General features: G+C 42.5%; 1 protein-coding gene across 1 annotated transcript in view; it reads right to left on the bottom strand.

Annotated features, from left to right (window-relative positions):
* Positions 1-1,108: 1,108 nt before the first annotated feature.
* Positions 1,109-26,327, bottom strand: part of LOC144497761 (uncharacterized) — a 141,760-nt gene continuing 116,541 nt past the window's right edge. Inside the window, exons 10-14 of the mRNA XM_078219200.1 lie at positions 25,274-25,403; positions 19,947-20,062; positions 6,899-6,968; positions 1,254-1,353; positions 1,109-1,161 (exon numbers count right to left, since the gene is read on the bottom strand). Coding sequence (XP_078075326.1) covers positions 1,109-1,161; positions 1,254-1,353; positions 6,899-6,968; positions 19,947-20,062; positions 25,274-25,403 — 469 coding nt within the window. The remainder of the gene's footprint in view (positions 1,162-1,253; positions 1,354-6,898; positions 6,969-19,946; positions 20,063-25,273; positions 25,404-26,327) is intronic.

Genomic DNA, 26,327 nt, shown 5'->3' with positions numbered 1-26,327 from the left:
CAGCATTTCTTACCTAAACCTCTTTTTAAACCTGACAAAATTCTTAAAATTAAGTAAAGGATATTGATAGGGTATGAAGATCAGTATATCAAAGATCCAATATGTGGACTGTATGTTTGAGCTCAGGGAAGAGAAGCAGAGTGAATATGTAAAGATTCTCAGCAAAGACTTGGAGAAAGTGAATAGTTTCAATGGAACCAATGGCGCAGAAAATGGAAGTACGGAAATGAAAATTATGCAATGGATTAATTCTAGTCGGGATAAATGGAAGAGGTGCAATGGAGTGTTATATGATAGAAAGTATTGTTAAAACTAAAAGGAAGATTCTTCAAGGCAGTTGTGAGACTGGCCTGGTTATATGGTGCAGAAACATCAAGGGGAGAGGAATACTAATGAGATGTGGATGCTAAGATGGATGTATGGAGTAATGAGAAAGGACAATATCAAAAACCAGTACATCGGGGGCAGTGAAGATTGTGGAAGAATCAAAAAAGGTAGCAGAGATTGAAATTCTGCTTTGGAATAAAGTATTCAACATGTATTCTGCCTAAGTATTCAATCCTGGTTGGATTGCCTCCAATATGCATTTTTATGGTAGCCATTGATACCTTTTCTTTCTGACAGCACTAACTGATTCTGTGAGTTTAACTTCAAGGATTAAGGTAGCTCTGTTATCACAGTTAACATTCTTCTAGTGTAAACCTGTAAAGCGAGTGTTCACATTCTATTCACTGTAGGCTGATATATTGCATCTTAATCCTGTCCTCTTCTGACATCTATACATGGGTCACTGGATAGCAGAAATCCTGCATACTTTTTCCATTTCTCTGCTAAGTGTTGGGGCCAATTGTAGCAATTCCAATGCCATCTTTGTTGATAACATCTAATGCAGACTCACCGTGCATGAATCTAAGATAATCATTGTAGTTCAGTTCCACATCAGATAGTACACATCTCAGAGCTACCAAAGAGAGCTAAGATTTAACCTGCATTATTATTATGACATTACCAGACATCAAAATATACAAGTGAAGCTTGCCTATGAACTAACAGGGTTGAAACAGCAAAAATAAATTGCCAAGGTATTAGCATAGTTAATGTTATGTTTTTACATGTCATAATTTAGCAACTTGCTAGCTGGTATTATTTGTGCATTGCCAGCTTACACACATAACAAGAACACAATCAGGTAAAGAAGATGTCACCTGAAAAACAGCACTGATCTCAGTCCTCTGAGTGAGGAGGAGTCTCACCTTCATCGTTGCGTGGCTGCTGTGGAAACATATAGTTTGTCAACACTCTCTGTTTTGTTTCTGGATGAGACTCAGTTTGCAGAGGGATTAGTGCCTTGGACTAAACCAGAAGGATAAGAACATAGAGGAAGTTATATACTGATTACATTATTTGAATGATCACTACATCACAAGACATGGACAAGGTTAACATCAGTAGGCTTTTTATAGAACCAGAAAAATTCTATAATTCAGGGAATGAGCGATAAAGCAATAAAGGTTTTAAGAACTATTCAAGGGCCTCATATAGATCATTGATACTGCCCCGCAGGTCACGCAGTATATGTGGACAGAGAAACAGAGTTATTGCAGGTCAATGACCTTTATCAGAATGTTGCTGTTCTCTTGCTACAGATGCTATCTGACCAGCTGAGTATTTCTAGCATTTTCTATTTTTATTTCAGATCAATAATGATTTGCCATTTTCTAGGATCTTGTAGGTAAGGGGGAAACTACAGTTGGTTAACTTTTATCAGATTGGATAAATCAATCAAATTTTCTGTTTCAGTCTTTGAGGCCACGTGTATCCTATTACTCCAGAATTGAGGTTGAAATATTTCTCATCATGATTGTGGTGATACAACCGTCTAGCATGCTTGATGCAGATGACTTGAGATCGGCCTGAAATTTGACCTTGGGTTTCATTTAAACAATGTGAATGAACTGCTGATGCCTTCACATATAGCTCACATTTCCGCAGCATTGAATTTCAAGTGCACCAACAGATTTTTCACATGTGTGTTGTGCGCAATTTGGCCAAAACAGATGACTGTGCATTCACAATAGTGACAATAGTTGGTCTTTGCTCGTCAAATCATTTGCATAACTTACTTGTGCTGAAAAGAAAAATCAAAATCTGGTTATTTGCTCCAGGTCTGACCTGACATAATTTAAAATTTCAAAATATCAACATAGCAATAACAGAAGTGAATTATACATTGTCAACTTACTTTCACTGATCTGCTATTAGGAGCATAGGTAAAGGAGTTGGTCATTCAGTCCTTGGAGCCTGTTCTGTCATTTCACTAAAACATGTCTGACCTGTATGTTAACTCCATCTTGGTTCTGTAACTCTAATTATCTTTGCAAAATAAAACTTTATCAATCTTAATTTTGAAATTTTTGATTGACTTAGGGCTGAATTTTTCTCTGGGTGCGGTGGAATTTTTCAGTGCATGAATGGCCACGCTTAGGAAAGGAAATTTCAAATGGTGGGCTTTTCAACCACCTGAAGAGTTGATGGGGAACACAATCCTGCTGATTATGGCAGCTGTGCAGCCATTTAACACTGAGGAGCACTAATTGACCGGAGGTAGGGACCCATCATTGTTGGCGGGACAGAAAATCTGATGGACTAGCCAAAGATCTGTTGACATTGGGTGGGAATTTCCAGTCCCGTGGGGGCAGGGTGGGAGAACCAGAAAATCGCGGTCCCATTTTAAATAGGGGACTGAAATCGTGTTTCCTCCCACACACATTTTCATCCCGTAATGTGGGGTTTTGAAATTCCATTAAAAGCACACCAAGTTTAAATCTTCATGAAGAAAATGAAAAACCTGCTGAGGCGTTCTGAACATACTGAAAGATAAGCATGAAGTGTTTTCACACCTTAAAATATCACCATTCGATGCTGTATTGTAATGTAGCTGTATTCTTAAATCAGTGATTCATCATAGGGATCTGTCCTTTAAAACTACATTGACCCTTAAATTGATAGCTTTGTGTATTTGGTCACATTCATTTCAGTGCTTTTTCAATAGCGCATTTGGATGCTGACCTGGAGCTATTTTTAAATAAGGGACATAAATTTACCTTGGAACTGTCTACCAGCAGGCTTCTTCCAAGAAATCACCTGAATTGCATGTTACTTGAGCAAGATCTGTTTGTTTTGAGCTGCAATCACTTTTAATTGATGGGGGGAAAAAATTGAAGAAAGGCAAAGGCTGATAACTCGCTGGAAATCACATGGCAGAAAGGGAAAAAACTTAAGTTTTGGTCCTGCTGGCTTTGAAATCACTCTTGGGGAATAAACTGAGAAAAGAAGGCTACCCTAACTGTCTCTCTTTTTCTGCCTTGCCTGAAACTGTGGGTGGCTATCAACTTGCCACCAGAGAATTTTTATCTGAGTGTAACTATCTGCATTTGGACTTGCAAAGCTGAGACCAGATGAATTGATCCAGCCATATATTCTCCTCTATGGCAAAGCCCCATTTGTAAGAGATCAGAACTTACAGATGTCTACCAACATTTGTGTGTGTGTTGGGGGACCTGTTTAGGAAGAGATGGATAGTTATGCTTCCAGAGTACAATTGTGTGTTAGCCAGTTCTTGCAACTTAATTTAAAAAATGTTTTGTTTTATGATAAACTAATGAGTTTGTTGTGTTTTCAAAGATGCCTGGTTAAGTCTCTTTTATTGTGGGTACCAGTGGTGAAGGTAAACAATTGGCTATTTTGGTAAGTGAAGTAAACCTCTAAATTAATGGTATGACCTACCGGATAGTGGGGTTAGATAATACGCACACTCCTCCCACCCTGATCGTAACAATGTAAATGATCTCATGATACTATTTGAAGAAAAGTAGAGGCACCCTCTTGGTGTCCAAGTCAACACTTACCATTCCGACTACAATTAAAAACATTGTTGTTTGTGGACCTGCAGCATTTGAGTACAAAACATTGACAAAACGTCAAGAATAATTGAAGGGCTCCAAAGGACTTTGGGATGGCCTGAAGACATGAAGTGGCTATTCACTAAACATTAAATAAAAACAGAAAAGGCTGACAAACTCAGCAAGGTCTGGCTGTATTCGTGGAGAGAGAAAATTGAATTAACGTTTTGAGTCTGTATGAGTCTTCCTCAGAGCTAAAGAGAGGGAGAAATGTGATGGACTCAGTAAACATTACTTTGAAACCCATTTTATTCAACTAGCATAAGCTACTATGTTTCTAGTTATTTATAACATTGCAAGGCAATAGCTAAAAAATTGTAAATTAAAATCTGAGGTTTAATTGATGATGTAGTTTATTTTATTTTATCATTCTTATACCAAAAATGCACTATTGTAATAATCATGTTGAACCATCTGATCTCAAATTTAATATTCATTAATTCCCTGGCTTACAAGTGAAAGCTGGTGGTAAGCCCTATCACACAGACATCAAAGGCTGTTCTCCTAATGATAAAGTAAGGGCATACAGAGATTTTAAGCATTAAAATAAGGAATGATTGTGCAGACTTATATGTGGACTAGAAGAAATTGAGAGCAAGCAGTCATTTTGGGGAAGAGGATTAAATATTGAAAATGCTGGAAAAGCTCAGCAGCTCTAGCAGTATCTGGGGAGAAACAGAGTTAATATTTGAGTTCGTATTACTCTTCTTCAGAGTTAAAGAGAAGGAGAAAGGTGGTAGATTATATACTGTTTAAGGGGGATGGAGCCAGTGGGATAAAATAGAAGGTTAGGATTAGGTGGGAGCTAAAGAGGAATTCGGCAAAGATGTCATGAAACACAAGACCAAGGGAGTATTAATGATACTGTTAAAGAGAAAAAAGGTGCTGATAGTGGCATAAAGGTAAGAAAGAAGTATGTGTTAATAGTAGAACAAGGGTCAATGTTCTCAAGGGATAGATGTGTGTCAGTGTACTAAATACTGCGAATAAATTGCAAAACAAAATTTCAGGAACCAATGTTCTATGTCCCAAGGATGCATGAAAAATATCAGTCCTAACTGACTACCTAAAAAGATTCCTTACTTATGCAAATGAGAGGGCCTAATCTTTGTTTGCGATCCCATCACAGCAATAGTTTTCTGATGAGTGGGACAGATATCTGAGAGGTGGGGAGTGGGGGGTTGGGGGAGGTGTGAGTGGAATATCAATATTGGAGTCTCAAAATTACATCTTGCCAGTTCTGGACAGACTCGGTGGACCAACTTATCTTTATCTTTTTCATATATTTCATTATTAAATTAGGTTGATTTTAACTTTGGCAGTGATGGAAATCAGATATTGGTTCAGCAACCTTTGCACACCCTGTCCAAAATCTATTTGCATAAAAAAGCAAATTGTGCAGTGCTTTATAACAGATGTGACTAATCCAATACTACCTATTTTCTGCCACTGCTGAAAGTTAAAATCAGCTCTCAGAAAATAATCAGATTTTAAAGTCACAAAACTGCATTTGCAGGTGCTCCCCAGAAAAAAAAGCTTTTACATGAAAAGTAATATATTGGCTGGAACTCTCTGGTCGTTCATACTGGTGGGGTCTTCTGGTCCCACTGATGGTGCAGCCCTGCCGTGGGTTTCACGGTGGCGAAGGGTGTATTCAGAGGGAAACCCCAATGACAACGGCAGGAACAGAAAATCCCATCACTGGCCAATAGTGGGCCGCCTTCACGATGGAAACCAAGGTAAATCCCGCCCATTCTGTTTAATCTTAGGCACTTTGATACTTCATAGATAATAGAATTTTAATTTAAAAGAATTCTCAACAGGATCACTTATCCAAAAGTGACCCAGTCACTCACCCACAACTAATGCCCTCTGCCCCAGTTCACAATGGCTGTTCAATTTGTCTAGACCCAGATCACATGGACATTATACTCCATGAAATTCCTGTCCTTTCAGGTGTACATTTGTTCCAAACCTGTCACACTGCTTGTCAATTCAATCTAGCATTTTACTCCCCTCTACAAATACTAAGATGGCACTCTCTTCCACTTGCCCCATTAGAGCAGCCAGACTTTGGCCCCCTAGAGTTTATCAGAGCACTCTTTCCCTCCCTACTCCCCTCAGTTTGTCATGTCACATCTGCTCTCACTTCTTTTCAATTAATGCTGGTATTGTCATTCCTCCCCACGACGAAGCAGACTTGTCTTGCCCCTCCAGTTATGCTCCCAGTTTCTGGTCTTTCCCTCTCCCGTTCATTACCATTCATTTCCCACTTTCCTACCCAGCTATCCATTTCTCCCTTCTCTCAACATCACCTTTTTAGATCTTAGGTGGGATTCTCTGTGCCCCCACACTCTGCCCCACCCCCGGCATTTTTCTCGTTGGCTGGCGGTGAGATCTTCATTGGGATTTACTATTGAATCCATCGCGGGCCACCAGGAAACCTGTGGCGGGAGTGCTTCAGCGGCAGGACCGGAAAATTCTGCCAACATAACAGTCACTGAATCCCGCTGTCCACTTAATTGCAAATATCCCTTCCTTCTCATTCATTTCCTCTTCCTTATCCTTTTTAATGTCATCAGCACATCCCTTCTTCATTATTTCCATTCTCTTTTTCATTCCCCTTCTCCCTTTCCTATCTATTTCCACCTGGCTGTGCATTCTGCAATACGTTCTGCAAGGTAGGGACCCTTGCATTCTGTTCCCCTAACCATCCCCAAAGTTTTGCGCTGTTAGGTTTTTCAATGAAAACTAAGCTACTGAACATGGGCTGCTACTATTATCAGCTCCAGAAAGTAACAGGTTTACAACTGCAGTTGAGCTAAGCAGGAGAGATTGTGTAGGGATTTTCCCACAACTGGATGCTAAAGCATTGTTAATTTACTTCTGGAAACCATCTTTGCCTTCATTCTTCTACATTGCTCTTGGTTCATTACCTGGTTATCAGATAGCCATAGTGCTGCCAGCTCTTTAAGCTTAGTAAAACTGAACGGCAAATTCTTCAACCTAAAAAAGCAAACATTTTATAGATCAGAATTTGTTGCAGTCAATTCACATTGTTTTTCATTTTGTTTTCACTTGTTTTAAGCTTTTGATGGCTTGCAAATCATTGTAATCAAACCATTCAATTATACTCTGCGAAGCAAACAAGATTCCTTCGGTTCTGAAATATATAGATATTTTTGAATTGTGTTAGGTAAGTAGCATTTTCATTGCAAAGAGTCCTTCATGTTCTCAAAGGAATTTAGTTTTCAACAATATTCTTAAGGGAAAATTACATTCAAATCAAATTGAGATAATGATTCAGACACTCACGTATCTTACCAGTATGGTTAGACTCCCCATACCTAATTAAACTCTCTTTTCTCCAACATTCATTGGAAGGTCCCTATATCCAAGCTATTCTCTGCAGTCAAGGAGCAGAGGGAAATGGCTTAACTTATGGACATCTCCAAAACACTTTGTTTAATATGTAAAATAGCATCTGTGACTAATGCAGCGAAAGACTTCTCTCACATTTCTCCTCTCTTGCTCAAATAATCTAACTCACACAGTTGAAAATCTGTTTATTTTTCTCAGTAGAAACCAAGATCAAGGTCTCCTATTCGAGAGTTTAACACTCTGGTATTATCGCTGCTGGGTAACGTGCTCTGATTATGAGTTTAAACTGTGATGGTGACTAACCTAATCTTTAAGGTGTTTTGTGTGCTTCTCACCTCATCCACTTAAGAGGCTCCCCTCCAGTGGTGCAACTAATAGGCCATCTGCCTCAAAGAGAAATCCAGGTCTTGTTCCCTGCGTCATGATTTGAAAGGGAGAGTATTCAGCCTTTCTGAATACTCTCCCTTTCAAATCATGACGCAGGGAACAAGACATTCACTCCCAAATGAGAAGGAGGAGGAGACTGGTCTTAGAATCATAGAATCCCTACAGTGCAGAAGGAGGCCATTCTGACTAATTGGGCCCAATTTTACCATTTCCATTCTAAGTGCTGAATCTGGGCGTAATGCAGATCCGACTTAGAAATCTGATTTCAGGTGCCCCCAGATGCACTCAGCCTGAAATAAAAATCTCCAGTCCCATTCGCGCTGTGGGCGGGGCTTAGCACGGCCAGAACTATCGGAGCTCTGAATAGTGCATGTGCAGTTGGAAAAACATTTGAAAAAGCGCGCCCGTGTCAGATCGCTCGCAGGCCGCAGAAAGTGGAGAAAGTGGCCTGGGAGCTAAAAGCGGGAGTGATGGTGCACACACACATCACTGTTCCCCCTTATCCACCCCCCCCCCCACTACCCACACACATCACTGTCCCCCTTATCCACTCCACCACTCCCAACACACATTGCTGTCTCCCTTATCCACCCACCGCCCCCCGCTACCCAGACCGATCACCACCCCTGCCCCCCTCCCCCCCACCGATCGCCCACAGAGTGGCAGCAGACCCGCCTGCCCCCCCGCACCCCCACCAGAGATCCATCTGCATCCCCCTCTCCCCACCAGAGGTCCATTTGCCTCCTCCCCCCACCAGTGAGCGATGGGGCTCCCCCCCCCCACCAGACAACGATCTTGCCTCATGCCCCCCCACCCCTCCAATTCCAGACAACGATCTGGCCTAACTCACCCCACCCCCCCGCCCACCAGACAACGATCTGGCCTCACTCATCCCACGCCCCCAAGAGAATGGTCTGGCCTCACTCACCCCCAGTCCCCCCGCCCCTGGAGGAACATCTGACCCGCCTCCTCCTCCCTTCCCACCAGACAATGATCGGCCCTTCCTCCCACCACCAGAGAACGATCGGCCCTCCCCCCCACCACCAGACAACGATCAGCCCCCCCCCACCAACAAACAACGATCGGCCCTCCACCACCCCCCTCCACTTCCCACCAGAGATACATCTGACCTGCCTCCTCCTCCCCCCCAACCAGACAATGATCTGGCCTCACTCCCCTCCCCCAACCAGGGAATGATCTGACCCGCCTCCCTCCTCCCCCCCCCACCACTGATCTGAGTCAGAGAGCCGTTGGAAGCACTGAACGTGCTCTTCAGCAGCCGGAATGCCCGATCCAGACTTTTATTTAGCAGGTTCATTTCAGCGCGGTTCTGGATTGGCAAACGCGGTGGTAAAGGGGGAAATGCTGATAAAGTTGGGCGGGCAGTTCATTAATTCAATTTAAATGCATGCAAATGCATTTAAATCGCTGTTGCGCCCGTTTTGGGCGTGAAGCGGATCGCTGCCATTCCCAGGTTTCGGTAAAGTGGCCATCTGCACAGACGCGGGCGCAGATCGCGTTAATGGCCTCACACCCGACTTTACCACATTTTCGCGCCCAAAAACGGGCACAACGCAATGGTAAAATCGGGCCCATTGAGTCTGCACTGACAACAATCCCACCCGACCCTATCCCTGTAACCCCACTTATTTACCCTGTTAACCCCTGACAAATTAGCATGGCCAATCCACTTAACCCACATATCTTCGGACTGTGGGATGAAACCGGTGATCCCAGAGAAAAGCACGCAGACACGGGGAGAACGTGCAAACTCCACAGTCACTCAAGGTTGGAATTGAACCTGGGTCTCAGCCATTGTGAGGCAGCAGTGCTAACCACTCTGCCACCATTTATGTGTATGGATGTTTTTGTATGCTTTTCCTGAAGGCCTTTGATGAAATTCCACGTAAGAGACTGTTAACTAAGATAGAAGCCCACAGAATTACAGCAAATTACTGACCTGGCTGGGAAATTAGTTGAGTGGCTGGCGACAGAAAATAGGATAATTGGTAGGTACTCAAATTGCGGGATGTGACTAGTGGAGGGTGATTCTCCCCGCCCGCTGAGCTACTCGGGCTGGGAGACATCAGTGGTGGCTATTTCGAGAGCTTCCTGCTCAGTGTCACAGCCTACGCGCCTACCCAACCTAAGATTTCTGACGTAATCAGAGTGGAGCTGATTATCATTTGGAAATGTCATGGTAATTGACATTTCCATACGATTAGCAAGCCCAGGACGGAATTCTCTAGGCCCGCTGGCATCTCTCCCTACCCCACCATCCCCCTCCCTCCAGCAGGGCTTACTACCGCTCCATACTAACGGGAAACAGGTGGCCTGACCCTACTGGAGGGAAGAGAGGTCCCCCTGGGAGGACAGGGGTAAGGGGGGTGCTTCTTGGGCACTGCCAGCCTGGCACCGTCCAAGGGGCAAACTGGAAATGCCCAAGGGGCACATTGGCACTGTGCACTGGGGGGGTCGGGAGGGAGTCGGGGAGGTCAGGGCTGGCCGGGGGAGGGGCGGGACATGGGACTGGCCTGGGCAGGTCCAGGAGGCCAGCAATCAGGTAAGCCAGTGATGGGGGTTTGCAGGGCAGGCCAGCAATCGGGCCAGCGATCTGGAGGCTAGCAATCAGGAGGCAACTGCGCATGTAGCAATCTCCGCTCTGACAGATCGGCATATGCGCAGTGGCCTGCTCAGTGCTATGCTGCTGACCTCTCAGGTGGGACTAGGCCCTGCCCCCTGATTTTCAGAGTGAATCACACTTGGGCACTCTGTCGGAGATTCATTCTGTAAACCACACTAAAGGAACCGGCAGGGTTTACTCCCATTTTTCCGCATGTTGGGAGCTTGCAATTATTTTGGAGAATCCCGACCTTGATGTCCCACAAGGATTTTTGTTGGGACCTCAATTGTTCACATTATTAATGACTTGGATTATGGCAGAGAAAGTCATATACCCAAATTTTCTGATGACACAAAGTTAGGCAGCATTGTGGATAGTGTAGATGATAGCATAGAATTACAAAGGGATATTGCTAGACTAGGTGAATGGGCAAAATTGTTTCAAATGGATTTCAATGTAAGCAAGTGTGGGGTTATTCATTGTGGACCGATAAAGGATAGATCAGAGTACTTTGGTATGAAGTTAGATGTCCAAAAAGACTTGTGGGTTCAGGTGCATAGATCTTTAAGATGGTACAAACAGGTGCAGAAAATAATCAAGCTGGCTAATGGAATGCCGGCCTTGATATATAGAGGACGAGAGTATAAGGATGCAGAAGTTATATTGCAGCTATACAAAACCCTGGTTAGATCCCACTTGGAGTAATGTGAGCAGATCTGGGCACCATATCTTAGGAAGGATATATTGGCCTTGGAGGGAGTACAACATAGGTTTACAAGAATGATACCTGGACTTCATGGGTTTAATTATGAGGAGAGATTATACGAATTAGACCTGTTTTCTCTAGAATTTAGAAGGTTATGGGATCATCTCATTGAAGTCTTCATTATTAACTGGAAAAGACAGGGTAGATAAAGATAAACTATTTCCACTGGTTGGAGGTTCTAGAGCTAGGAGGCATAGTTTAAATATTAGACTGTTCAGGAGAGATGTTAGAAAGCACTTCTGCACACAAATCTTGGTTTGGAAGTCTCTTCCACAAATGACGGTTGATGTTAGATCTGTTGCTATCTTTAAATCTGATATAGATAAATGTTTGTTAAGCAAAGGCATTGAGGGATATGGGCCAAAGGCAGGTTTATGGAGTTAGGCCACAGATCAGTCATCATCTCATTAAATGGAAAAACAGACTCAATGGGTTGAATGGCCTGCCCCTGTTTTTATCTTCCTAAATAGAAGGAGCAGGGGACCATCCTTGCCCCCTACCTCCACCATCTCAAATTTTGGCACCTCTGTGGGGCTGTGCACATTCAGCAACATGGGTGTACCAACATGGTTGCACAATTACTGGAACGGCTGTTGGAAACCATGATTTCACAGGATTCTGACACTTGGTTGACCATTAGATAACTAGCATTTTCACTACAAAATAAAGCCAAGAGTTTTTCATGCTCTCAAAGGAATTTAGTTTTCAATGATATTCTTAAGGGAAAAATACATTCAAATCAAATTGAGGTAATGATTCAGGCTCTCACATATTTCACCAGTATGGGAGACGCAGAGAATGCTGAGCCTCAGGGACATGATGAACCTGTGAAGTCATCGCTGAGGAAGCAAATGCTGGACGTCCAATGGCCAACATGTGGAGATCTGATGGAGATGCCAGAGGTTATGTGCGCCCTGGCACACCCAGTGAAGGAGTCTCTCTCTCTCTCCTAGAAATACATGGCTTCCTCCATCAAGAGATTAGTAAATGGCTTTACAATGTATATAAATGATCTGCAAGCAGGGACAGAGTGTAACATAGCAAAATGTGTGGATGATATTAAAACAGGTGGGAAAACAGGCAGTGAAGAGGATATAAGGATTTTACAGTTTAATGTGGATAAATGTGAAGTTATCCATTTTGGCAGAAAAAATAGAAAGACAAATTATTACCTAAATGGAAAGCAGATTCAAAATGCGTCCAGGCACAGAGATCTAGGTGTCTATGTTCATGAATAGCAGAAAGTCGATATGCAGTTGCAGCATGTAATAAAAAGGCAAATGGGATGTTGGCATTTATTGCAAAGGGACTGGAGTATAAAAGTGGAGAAGTGTTGTTGCAATTGTACAGGGTGTTGGTAAGACCACATCTGGAGTACTGGGTCCAGGTTTGGTCTCCTTATTTGAGGAAGGATGTGGTGGCATTGGAAGCAGTTCAGAGGAGGTTCACCAGATTGATTCTGGGGATGAAAGGATTGATTCTGGGGATGAAAGGGTTGACGTATGAGGAGAGATTAAACAGTTTGGGCCTATAATCGCTGGAGTTTAGAAGAACGAGAGAGGATCTGATTGGGGTATGTAAAATTTTAAAGGGGATTGATAAAGTCAATGTAGACTAAATGTTTCCTCTTATGGGGCAATCTAGGACAAGAGGTCACAGGTATAGGTTGAAAGGCGGTAGATTTAAAACTGAAATGAGGAGGAGCTACTTCTCGCAGAGAGGATGGTGAATTTGTGGAACTCACTGCCCCAAAACGCGGTGGAGTCTGAATTGTTGAATGATTTCAAGAAGGAGATAGATATCTTTCTAATAAAAAAAAAGGATATGGGGAACAGGTGGGGAGGTGGATTTGAGACCAGGGAGAGATCAGACATGATCTGATTGAATGGCGGAGCAGACTCGAAGGGCTGAATTTGCCAACTTCTGTTCCTAATTCCTATGTTCCTATGGCCAATCAAGGTTTCCGGCAATGTGTTTGGACCAGCAATCCTACACCTCAGCAAAATATTACCAATACAGAAGATGGACAGGGCATCTGGAGTCTCATCACATGTTACAGTTCAGGGAGGTCCAAGTGAACCTCATTTGATGAGTGATAGCTGTCTGTATCTGATGGCTCCTCTGTGAGACAGATGTTGAAGTAGGAGAGACCTCAGAAGGTGCACTGAGAAGCTTCTGAGCTTCTGACCAAGGGTCTTAATGTGGCTTCCTAGTGATGCTTCAGGAGGCCTGAGACACCCTACTGGACCAGGACATCCCTTGCCTCTCAGGCACCAATAAGTTGCCTCTGTCATCGCTAAGCAGTTGGAGCATTTGGTAAACCCAGCCAGGACGATAGTGGCACTTCCACTGGTCTCGACTCCCACGGACCCCTCGTTAACCTTCAGCTCCTTTTGTGTTCCTCAGTTGTGTTTGTTGGCAACCATGTGGCTGCTGCCCTCAGCCAGCTGGACTCTCCTCCCTCTTTAGAGGAAAAGGAACCTCTATCTGAATTTGGTTCAATTAAAATTTCTGTGCTGCAACCACACTTTTTCACAGCGCACCCTGATAGAGACTCCCTCAAATCCTGTGCCTCTGAAAATTAAAAAAAGTATGTACCAAAAGACCACATAGTTAATGAAATATACAAGTTAAAATGATTGCCAGACAATGCTGTAACCTTAGCAGTAGACTCCACGCTTGGTCACATTGCTGCCTTTGTTCACCAGAGAGCAGCCAGCTATTCGTGGCTGTTCATACAACCCATACACTTACTGTAAAATCCCATGGGTTGCTGAAAATTGAGCTATATCACCGATTTATTTACATTAATTGGCCTTTCATTGAGGACAGGCCAGCTTCTGATTTTTCAGTCTGCCGACTTGGAGGGAAGTGAATGTACTATTGCCAAGTTTGCAGATGACACAAAAATAGGTGGGAAGGCAAATGGTGAGGATGACACAGTCCACAGAGGAAAATAGACAGGTTAGGTGAGTGTGCAAAAACTTGGCAGATGGAATTTAATGCAGGAAAATGTGAAGTTATGCACTTTGATAGGAAGAATAAAGAAGTTGGATATTATTTAAATGGAGAAAGACTGCAGAAAGCTATACACAGAGGGACTTGGGGGGTCCTCGTGCATAAATCACAAAAAAACTATCATGCAAGTTCAACAGGTAATAAGGAAGGCAAATGGAATACTGGTCTTTATTCCAAAAGAAATGAAGTATCAAAATAGGGAAGTCTTATTAAAACTATACAAGGCAGTATTTAGACCACACCTGGAATACTGTGAACACTTTAGATCCCCTTATCTCAGGAAAGATATATTGGCATTGGAGAGAATGACAGAAAATGCTGGAAAATCTCACAGCATCTGTGGAGAGAGAATAGAGCCAACGTTTTGAGTTTTGAGGCTAGCTTTGTTCTCTCATCACAAATGCTGTCAGACCTGCTGAGATTTTCCAGCATTTTCTGTTTTTGTTTCAGATTTCAACATCCGCAGTAATTTGCTTTTACCAAAGAAGGTTCACTAGGTTGGTTCCAAGTATGGAGGAATTTTCTTATGAGGAAAGGTTGAGTAGGTTGGGCTTGTAGTCACTGGAGTTTAAAAGAATGAGAGGCAACCTTATTGACACACATAGAATTCTCAGGTGGCTTGACAAGGTAGATGCTAAGAGATTGTTTCTCCTTGTGGGAAAATCTAGGACCAGAGAGCATAAGCTCCGAGTAAGGGGTTTCCCATTTAAATTAGAGATGAGGAAGAATTTATTCTCAGAGGTAGTGAATATGTGGAATTCTTTACTGCAGAGAGCTGTAGAGGCAGGGTTGTTCAGTATGTTCAAGGCTGGGATAAACAGATTTTTAAATCAGTCAGGGAACCAAGGGTTATGGGAATAAGGCGGGAAAGTGGAGTTGAGGATTATCATATCAGATCAGTCATGATCTCATTGAACGTCAGTGCAGACTCGATGGGCCGATTAGCCTGTTTCTGCTCCTACATCTTATGGTCCAGTAATATCAGATTGTACATCAGGATGTCAGGAAGGTCTTCCTACATAGTTACACATGATTTAATCACACGTCAGATGGGACATCCCCTTGCTCCTGCAACATAATTTTTTGCCCACTCATGCTACTGTCTCTACTATGGTTGAAGGGTTCGCTGATACTCAAAAGAGGTACGGTTGGCACTGCTGCTTCACAGCGCCAGGGACCTGGGTTCGATTCCTGGCTTGGCTCACTGTCTGTGTGGAGTTTGCACGTTCTCCCCGTGTCTGCTTGGGTTTCCTCTGGGTGCTCCGGTTTCTTCCAACAGTCTGAAAGACGTGCTGGCTAGGTGCATTGACCTGAACAGGCGCCGGAGTGTGGCGACTCGGGGAGTTTTACAGTAACTTCATTGCAGTGTTAATGTAAGACTTACTTGTGACAAATAAATAAGCTTTAGACTCAAATGTCAGTCAGACCAGTGGAACTTGAATGGACAATGGCAGTGGGCATAGGATAGTAGAATTTGATTTTTAAAAATCATCTTCCAGCTAGGCAATTCAAAACAAATTGACTAATGAATACAACATGTTTCTGACCAGCAGCATACATGACACAGGTTGCGGAATTTTGATCTAACTGGAAGATATACATGCTCTGCAGCCAAGGAATCTATCACTTTTTAAATAGTTTCAGCTCAATCAAGTTTTTACAAATTCCCATTAATAATTCTGCAAGACAACATTCAAAATTTGTTGATGGCACAAAATTGTGAACTGTGAGATTAGTGATTGATGTCAAGAGGTCAGGCTGGTGGAGTGGGAGGATACATGGCAGATGAAATTTGAGGCAGAGAAGTGTAATGTGATTTTGATAGGAAGAACAAGAAGAAGTAATACAAAATAAAGGTTCCAATTCTAAAAGGGGCGAAGGAGTGGAGGGACCTAGGCAAATCACTGAAGTTGGAATGGCAGCTATGAAAGCAATATGGAACTCTATGAATATTGGCATAGAGTACAAAAGCAAGGAAGTTATGGTGAACATTTATTTAAAAAAACTCTGGTTCAACCTCCACTGGATAATTTGCCCAACTCTGGGTGCCACACTTTAGGGATGATGTGAAGGCATTTGAAAGAGGATTTACAAAAAAGGTTGCTGGGATGAGAATTTCAGGAGTGTGGTTAGATTGAAGAAGCTGGGGCTGTTCTCTTTAAAGCCAAGGAGGTTGAGAGGAGATTTGATAGAGGTTTTAAAAATCATGGGGGCTGGAATTTAACTGCCCTGCCTGCCACGGGAATTGGAGCAGGCGAGAGGCGGACCATGGGAAGGTCTGTTGACCTTGGGTGGGATTTTACGATTTTGGAACGAGCGAGTCAGGACAGAGTAGTTAGGCAGAAACTGTTCTCATAGGCAGAGGGTTAAGAACCAGAGGATTCCAATTTAAGGTGAATGGCAAAGAAAGATGACATCTGGAAAAGTTTTATATAGGATCTGGCAGGCACTGCCTGAGAATGTGAAGGTGGCAGATACAATTGTGGCTTTCAAAAGGAAATTGGATATTGATTTGAAGTGAAAAAAATGCAGGACTACGTGGCAAGAATGACTGAGTACCAGTATGGACATGACAGGCCAAATAGCCTCCTTCAGTGCTTCAACCAACACATCTATAATTCTACAAATACTGAACGTGAATTGAGTTTTAGCAATTAAAAAGAAAACACACAAAGGGTTCAGGCCTCTGGAAATACTGCATGCAGTATTTCTCTGACTCCAAATTTTTCATTTGCATAAATCTCCCACATTGAAAGTGGCAGTCATTAATTAACCTTAACGTGTTAATGTCCCCAAATCTTAAAAATGCAGGAATATATTCTCAACCCACTAATTAACACCAAGGGTAACTCAGAGGATATCTTCCATTTTTACATTTTGACTGGCATGAGAGTTTGGAGTTTAATTTGTGCTTATTTTTGCGTTACATTGCAGCTTCTTTTTACTTACGAATTAACCCTATAACCAGCTCTACAAGAATTTACAAAAGATGCTAATTAATGATGCAATCCATGCATTTTTACAATTGAAAAAAAAATTAAAATGAGCACAGCTCAAAGGACAACCTTTAGTGTTGTGGTGAGCTTACTGCCCTCATCGTATAAAGAGTTCTAAACCATACAATGCACCAGCTGTCACTGTGCCATACTCCTGTGGAGATTTCTGCTGCATCACATACACTGAAATAGCAATGACCACCCATTCCCAATTCCTATTCATTAAAATCACAGAACATTGTTAAGATTTTGTATGAAGTACTCCCCCTACTGTATATCCTGAACTGGGAAAGTGAGTTGTTGGTAGAATTTCCCATTCATAATGCATTGAATTACCACCATGCCATTTAATGGAGAGTTCTGATTTTATGCTGTGTCAGCACTTTTAAAGCATAAAATGGAGCAAAACACAGTCACTAAGAATTATTCAACATCCAATTTTTTCCAATGAAGACTATTTGATTTGTGGACAGTATTATGTTGGACAGGTACACGGATTTCTAATCCCTTTTGCTCCAACCCAAATTTCTGTCAGAAAATACTTGACACACTAGGCCTGATTTTATCATTGCGCCCATTTGCGGGTGAGAAAACTTGGTAAAGTTGGGCGTGAGGTGAATAGCACGATCCGCGCCCACGTTCATGCAGATTCCTACTTTACCAAGGCCCGAAAATGGCCGCAACGGGCGCGATATCAATTTAAATGTATTTGCATGCATTTAAATTGACTTAATGAGCTGGACGCCCAATCTTATCTGCATTTTGCCCTTTACCATCGTGTTTGCCCGTCCAGATTCGGCGCAAAACAGACATGCTCGGCAAAGGTCTGTTTTGGGCCCTCCAGCTTCTGAAGAGGTAAGTTCAGAGCTTCCAGCGGCTCTCTGACTCAGATCAGTGGTTGCGGGGGGGTGGGGGGAGCTGGCCAGATCATTCTCTGGTGGGGGGGAGGGAGGAGGAGGCAGGTCAGATGAATCTCTGGTGGGGGGGAGGAGGAAGAGGGAGGGCCCGATCATTCTCTGGTGGGTGGGGCAGGGGGAGGCCCGATCATTCTGTGGTGTGGGGGGGTGGGGAGGACCCGATCATTCTCTGATAGGGGGGGTGGGGGGAGGGAGAGCCAGATCATTCTCTAGTGGGGGGGGAGGCGGAGGGAGGCCCAATCATTCTCTGCTGGGGAGTGTGGGGGAGGAGGCCAGGTGTATCTCTAGTTGGGGGATGGGAGGAAGAGGGAGGCCCGATCATTCTCTGGTGAGGGAAGGAAGGGGGAGGCGGGGGCAGGGAGGCCAGATGGTTCTCTGGTGGTGGGGGGAAGGGAGGGCCAGATCATTCTCTGGTGGGGGGTGGGGGAGGGAGGGCCAGACCATTCTCTGTTTGGTGGGGGGGGGCCAATTATTCTCTGGTTGGGGGGGCGGGGGGAAAGGCCAGATGGATCTTTGGTGGGGGGGGGGGTGCGGGGGTCCACTGCCATTCTGCGGGCAAGCGGTGGGGGGGAAGGAGGGGACTCTGCCACTCTGCGGGCAATTGGTGGGGGGAGAAGGGGGCAGGAAGTCGCGATCGGTCTGGGTAGTGGGGGGTTGGTGAGTAGATAAGGGGGACAGTGATGTTGTGGGGGTGGGATGATATCTCTGGGGGCCATCACTCCCGGGCCACTTTGTCTGCATTTTGGGGCCCAGGAGCAATGTGACAGGAGAGCTTTTTTCAAAATTTTTTTACTGCGCATGTGCAGTTGAAGGCTCCGATCAGAGAAGCAGCATTTCAGGCGCGATAAGCCCCGCCACAGCGCGATTCAGACTCGCAATTTTTTTTTCAGGCTAAGTGTGTATAGGGGCGCCTGAGAACCGGTTTCCAAGTTGGATCTGAATTGCGCCCAGATTCAGCACTTAGAATCAAAATGGTAAAATTTCCTCCACTGTGAATGCTTCCGACTTAAAATGGGGCGGTGTATTTAAATAAGGTAGCGGTAAGGTGATACATTCTATCTTCTGTCATTACCCCATTCAGTGCAATTACACACAGCTAAATGCTAGAAACAAATATTATATGGCTCAGCAGTTCCAAAGAATGAATTGAAATAGTATTCCCTGAAAGTTTTTACGCTGAATTTCTTCGCAGTTTCTCGTGCTTAATTCTGGCAGATACCCCTTGCCATCTTAATATCAACCTGTTTAATTACTTCACCATTCGGAGAAAAAGGTAGTTGTATATGTGGAAATGGTTACTACAGCATATTCTTGGAATGGCTCCTTTTACCTTGTCTGACATGGTAAGGCTATTAAAGTTTATACAGCTTTGAGTGGCTGTACGCCAAATGCTAGAATTAGCACTGACTGCCCTGGCTATATCCTTCATCTTCTTTGCTACCATTCTAGGACTGAATACTAGCTACTAGGTGACTGATGTTTCATGGTTATTTGAACAATTTGGCCTTTCCTGTATCCTGGAAGCAACACAATTGAGATAGGAAATCCCTAGTTTAAGAAGCTGAGGACATGAATGTGCATTCTGCAAACGGGAGCACACACACTGTGCCACCACATTCGCTATTACCTTTAATTTTAAATATAAATTTCAACAGCCAGTACAGCAGGAACACACACCATACCATGGGTGAACAAATTGGCTTCATACAACTGTTCTATGGCTTTTGTCAATTACGGCATTAAGATAGTGATCGATGTGCCAATGAAATGGACAGTGGATGTTGCTGTGCAAGTATACGCTCATCTGATGATTGTGAAGCATTACAGATAATGCATTGCAGTACTAATACACATGTAATTTAAATGAAATTCTGCTCAGTCAAGAATCTATATTACCTGTTATCACTTAAATTTAACACTTTCAGTTTCTGCATCTGTCCAATCTCTTCAGGCAACCGTTCCAGTTTGTTCGATCGTAAAGACATAACAGTCACATTTTTACAACTTCCGATCTGTATTAAAAATATATCAGCAAGAGATTGCATTATAATATCTACAAAACCTACTGAGTTATGTTTCCAAATGCACATTTCTTTTCAGTACAACAGTAATTGAGATTCTCTTTGCAACGAGAATATGATCTCTCTTTTAAATGATCATGACACAATTTTAAAACCACAATGCATCGCAATTATAGCCATAATCTGATAATAATTGTTCACATTGCTATCTCCACAATTATAATTATCCAAATAAGATTGCCCTTCATTAATCAGTATTATTATTCCACTGTGTGAGGTTCATGCATCCACGCTAGGCCACTTATTGGCATTTAGGAACTCAGATGTGGCATAAAATTTCAAAATAATTAATATCACATAGCTTTGCATAAAATATGACACAGGAACCACCTACGGCCATCAGTAGAATTGTTACTTTGTGTATCCTCAAGTTTCCATTCATGGGATGCCCAAAATTTGATGCTATTTCTTCTCCTTTTCTTGCTTTCAAATGGGGGTGGTATTATCTATACAGTGAACATTGATTGAGCTGATCTCAATTTAGCAATGGTTTGTAGTGATATTGCAATCAAGAGCTCACAGTTTGGCGAAATGCAGAGTCCTAAAGTAGTTAAAATATAAGCAGCTATGTCACTGGGCTAGTTATCTAGAGGCTGCGACGAATTGTCATGGATATGATTTTAAATTCCACCATGGTGGTCACCCTAATTATCATGGACATGATCTTAAATCCTACCATGGCAGCTGAAGAATTTAAATTAAAGCTAGCATTGGTGGGGCCATGAAACCATTGCACTGTTGTAAAAACTCATCTGGTTCACTCCTGGTACTTTTGCAGTGCAGTTGATTCCAAACTGCCCTCTGAAAAGGCCCAGCAAGCCACTCAGTTGTATTAAACTACAACTAAAACTTAAGAATAATAAAACTGGGTGGACAACTTGGTATTGATCTAGACATCAGAAAGGATAAAGGTATACCCTGCCCAGCAATCCCATTATGGTAAATATGCAGTGCTGTGGAGGTGGTCAGACATAGGTTCACAACAATGATTAGTAGCATAGCCACTTCCCAAACATGATATTGCTATCATACAGGAATAATAAGTGAGGGACATCCACACAAATGAGGGAGAAAAGTTGAGTGCAAATTCTTCCCAGGTTCATCTTATGCATTGTTAAGGAGTCCATTATAGAATGGAACTAGCAGAAACCTAGATTCGCTTTGTCTGCGTGGTATAATTACTATAGGCACACAAAACAAACAATGCATGCTTGTGATTGCTTTATTATTATTAGAAAAGCCTAACTTCCCACCAAACTTAAATATTCATTTCTGATTTTTTTGTTTTAGATATTTTAGTTTCTTTTGAATTTTAAAATTCTGCAGATTTTTGTGCTTGACTTTAAGAGCTTTTAAAGTTGCTTTCATCAGAGGAGAAAAGGCTGAGGGGGAACCTGACTGCGGAGTACAAAATTATGAGGGACATAGATAAGGTAGAAAGGTAGAAACCTTTCCCCTTAGTAAAGGGTTCAAAAAGCAGGGGGTGTAGATTTAAGGTAATGGGCAGGAGATTTAGAGGGCATTTGAGGAAAAGGCTTTTCAACTAGAGAGTGGTGGGAATCTGGAACTCACTGTCTGAAGAGGTAAAGAAGAATTTAGATGAGTACTTCAAAAGCCATAACATACAAGGCTATGGACCTAGTACATAAAATGGGATTAGAATAGATAGATGTTTGATGGCCAGCACAGATACAATGGGCCGACGGTCCTATTTTTGTGCTGTAAAACTCTATGATTGTGACAATTATTATTTAGGAGAGCCAATTCTTGTTTATTGGATATTACAGGCCTGACTGTTTTAGGGAGGCTTTAGGTTGCTAGAATTTTAAAGATTTGCCACAATATATACAAAAGATAACATGATCATGTATACATTTAATGAGAAATATCTAAGTGAAGGGCGAACACTATTGTGCACAAGACCATTCAAGTTGAACATAAAGGATAGGAATTAGGAGCATATTCAGCCCTTCAAGCTTATAGATTAGATAAGTCAAGAGAAGAGGAAGAAGAAAGATAGATTTGCATTTATATCGTGCTTTTCATGTACCGGATGCCCCAAAGTGCTTTCCAGGCTATAAATTACATTTGAAGTTCATCACTGTTGTGATGTACAGAATTGCAGCAGCCAATTGCAATTGCAATTGCAATTGCATACCAATCTCCCACAAACAGCAAAGCATTAATGTTCTTTTGTGATATTGATTGAAGGATAAATATTGAGCATGACACTAGGGATAGCTCCACTGCTCTTTTTTGAAATAGTGCCATGGGATCTTTTACATCCACTCAAACAGGTAGATGGAATGTTGTTTTAACATCTCTTCCAAAAAAATGACACCTTCAGCAGTGCAGCACTACCTTAGGGCTGTGCTGCAGTGTCATCCTTGATATTCGTGCTCAAGCCCTGGAGTGAAAGTTGAACCCCGAATCTTGTGACTCAGACTGCAACCAATTGAGCCATGCTGACACTCAATAATATAACTGTGATGCCCAGTTTGGGGTTTTTAAAGCCTACAAATTGCAGGGTGAAGAAAAGACTAAGGGGAATGGAGGTCTGAAGATATTTTGAAACTGTGAATGAGTAAGAATATTAAATAAAGGTAACTACAAAGACAGGAGCTGGCCAGCTGATTGGAAAGGAAGCCTAGCAGGGAAGACAGTGGAACAGCAATGGCAGGAGTTTTTGAGAGTTATTCGGGAGGCACAACAGAAATTCATCCCTAGGAGGAGGAAACATGCTGAGGGGAGGACAAGGCATTCATTGCTGATGGGGGAAGTTAAGGACAGGATAAAAGCAAAAGAAAAAGCACAGAAAGTGGCAAGGATTAGTGGGAAGCCAGAGGAGTGGGAAGCCTTTAAAAGCGAGCAGAGGACAACTAAAAAAGCAATAAGGGGGAGAAAATGAAATATGAGTGTAAGCTAGCTAGCAATATAAAAGAAGATAGGAAGAGTTTCTTTCAATATATAAAAGATAAGAGAGAGGCAAAAATAGCCATTGGACCACTGGAAAATGAGGCTGGAGAAGTAATAATTGGAAACAAAGCAATGGCAGAGGAACTGAATAGTTACTTTGCATCAGTCTTCACGGTGGAAGACACCAGTGGGATGCCAGAGCTCCAGGAGAGTCAGGGACACAGGTGAGTGTAGTGGCCATCACTAAGGAGAAGGTTCTGAGGAAACTGAAAAGTCTGAAGGTGGATAAATTACCTGGACCGGATGGACTACACCCCAGGGTTCTAAAAGAGATAGCTGAGGAAATTGTGGAGGCATTGACGGTGATCTTTCAGGAATCACTGGAGGCAGGGAGGGTACCAGAGGACTGGAAAGTAGCTAATGTAACACCGCTGTTTAAGAAGGGAGGGAGGCAGCTGACGGGAAATTATAAGCTGGTTAGCCTGACTTCAGTCATTGGCAAGATTTTGGAGTTCATTATTAAAGATGAGATCGCAGAGTACTTGGAAGTATGATAAAGTCAGCATGGCTTTGTCAAGGGGAGGTCATGTCTGACAAATCTGTTAGAGTTCTTTGAGGAGGTAACAAGGAAGTTAGATAAAGCAGTGCCAGTGGGCGTGATTTATTTAGATTTCCAGAAGGCCTTTGACAAGTTGCCGCATAGGAGACTGTTAAATAAGTTAAGTGCCCATGGTGTTAAGGGTAAGATTCTCACATAGATAGAGGATTGGTTGACTGGCAGAAGGCAGAGAGTGGGGATAAAGAGGTCTTTCTCAGGATGGCAGCCGGTGATTAGTGGTGTGCCTGAGGGGTCAGTGCTGGGACCATAACTTTTCACAATATACATTAACAATTTGGAGGAAAGAACTGAAGGCACTGTTGCTACCTTTGCAGATGATACAAAGATATGTAGAGGGACAGGTAGTATTGAGGAAGCGGGGGGGGGGGGCTGCAGAAGGACTTGGACAGGTTAGGAGAGTGGGCAAAGAAGTGACAGATGGAATACAATGTGGAAAAGTGTGAGGTTATGCACTTTGGAAGGATGAATGGAGGCATAGACTATTTTCTAAATGGGAAAATGCTTAGGAAATCAGAAACACAAAGGGACTTGGGAGTCCTTGTTCAAGATTCTCTTAAGGTTAACGTGCAGGTTCAGTTGGCAGTTAGGAAGGCAAATGCAATGTTAGCATGCAAGTCGAGAGGGATGTACTTCTGAGGATGTCTAAGGCTCTGGTCAGACCCCATTTGGAGTATTGTGAGCAGTTTTGAGCCCCGTATCTAAGGAAGGATGTGCTGGCCTTGGAAAGGGTCCAGAGGAGGTTCACAAGAATGATCCCTGGAATGAACAGCTGTTGTATGAGGAATGGTTGAGGACTCTGGGTCTGTACTCATTGGAGTTTAAAAGGATGAGGGGGGATCTTACTGAAACTTACAGGATACTGCGAGGTCTGGATAGAGTGGATGCGGAGAGGATGTTTCCACTAGTAGGAAAAACTAGAACCAGAGGGTTCAACCTCAGGCTAAAGGGACGATCCTTTAAAACAGTGATGAGGAGTAATTTCTTCACCCAGAGAGTGGTGAATCTGTGGAACTCTTTGCCGCAGAAGGCTGTGGAGGCCAGGTCATTGAGTGTTTTTAAGACAGAGATAGATAGGTTCTTGATTAATAAGGGGATCAGAGGTTATGGGGAAAAGGCAGGAGAATGGGGATGAGAAAAAAATCAGCCATGATCGATTGGCGGAGCAGACACGATGGGCCAAGTGGCCTAATTTTGCTCCTATGTCTTATGGTCTTATAATAGGAGATGATAAAAGGAAACTTTAAAGTGTTACATGACACTTGTCTCTATAACTGACTAGAAATCAAGATGTAACATTAACCTTAAATACTTCAGGAATTGTGGGACTAAAATTCCACTTGATAGAAAAATTATAGGCTGTTGGTGCGTGATTTCTGACATGTGCCCCTAGATAATAGAAGGAATGTTAAAGCAGAAAATCATTGCCTTGATTGAGCAGCTTTTCACCACAATAACAATTTAAACAATACTTTGTCATTTTTAATTTAGAATGCTTGTCAGATTTTTGAAAACAGAAGAAAGGAGATAGTTCTTAAAAGTTATTTTAAATTTAAGCTGTATTTAATAACGATTTATTAAAAATGCACAGCCATACAAAGGCAGCTCACCTCTCTGGGCAACTCTATCAGGAAGTTTTCATCAACTGCAAAGGTTCGGAGGTTGTGCAGGTATCCAATGGTATGAGGAAGAGACTCAAGTTCATTACAACTACAGTCAAACTCCTCCAAGACAGAAAGACTGGTACAGAGAAGAAAACATAGTTAATCTGCTTTTGGAGTCCAATGTTGGCTGCAAAATCAAAATGATTGAGACACACAATTTAATACAAAAGGTTAGAGTTTCTGTTTCGAGTGCAGTTGGAATTATGGGTGGAAATTGAGAAAGTTTTGAGAAGTATATTTTTCCTCTCAAATTTCTGAACACTTTTTGTATATTGCTTAGCATATAATCCGCAATGAAACAAAACAATTGGGCAGGGTTTTAAACATGATTTTAAAAAAGAAAACTTGCTTTAAAAACAATTTTTTGAAATATTTAATAGTTTTTAACTTGGTACAGTTTCTTAGTAAATGAAAAATAATTGTAAGTTTTTAAAACATGCCTATTAATATCCTTGCGACCAAAAGAACCAGAAGAGCCTCCTCAAAGTTCTGTAAATTAACATAAGTAGTGGAAACTTCCAGCAGTGATTAATTCACTCTGGCAACACACACAGGTTTGTGGGTCAGGTTGGATTCGAGTGCAATTTTTTAAAAACTACTGATTAAGAGAATCGAGAAACTCGATTTGCAATTAATGTAACTTGCACTTGCGGTTCTGTGATCTTTTGCTTGGTTTAGCTGATATTGGATGAATGGTACTGAAAAAAAGCACAAGCTAACAGAAAAATTTGATCCTTATCACAATTAATTTATTTCACTCAAATTTAAGTCATTTGCCAGAAATTTACAGTGCTGGAATTATTCTGAGGGGGGAGAGTGAATGTGAATAGCATGAAGAGGATTCTCTCCGGGATCCCACCCACCCGACCTAGACGTAATTTTATGTTGGGGCAGACAGGGCCTCAAATGAGAAGCCTGTCCGTATCTCAATAAAGGCCCATAAGCGTCTCAATCAGAAGACACTTCCAGACAGGAGGCACCCTTCCCTCAGGAACCAGGG

This window comes from Mustelus asterias, chromosome 8, assembly GCF_964213995.1.
Source record: "Mustelus asterias chromosome 8, sMusAst1.hap1.1, whole genome shotgun sequence".
Taxonomy (NCBI): domain Eukaryota; kingdom Metazoa; phylum Chordata; class Chondrichthyes; order Carcharhiniformes; family Triakidae; genus Mustelus; species Mustelus asterias.
The sequence above is the reverse complement of the archived record's forward strand: the minus strand, read 5'-3'. Positions and strand labels throughout refer to the sequence as shown.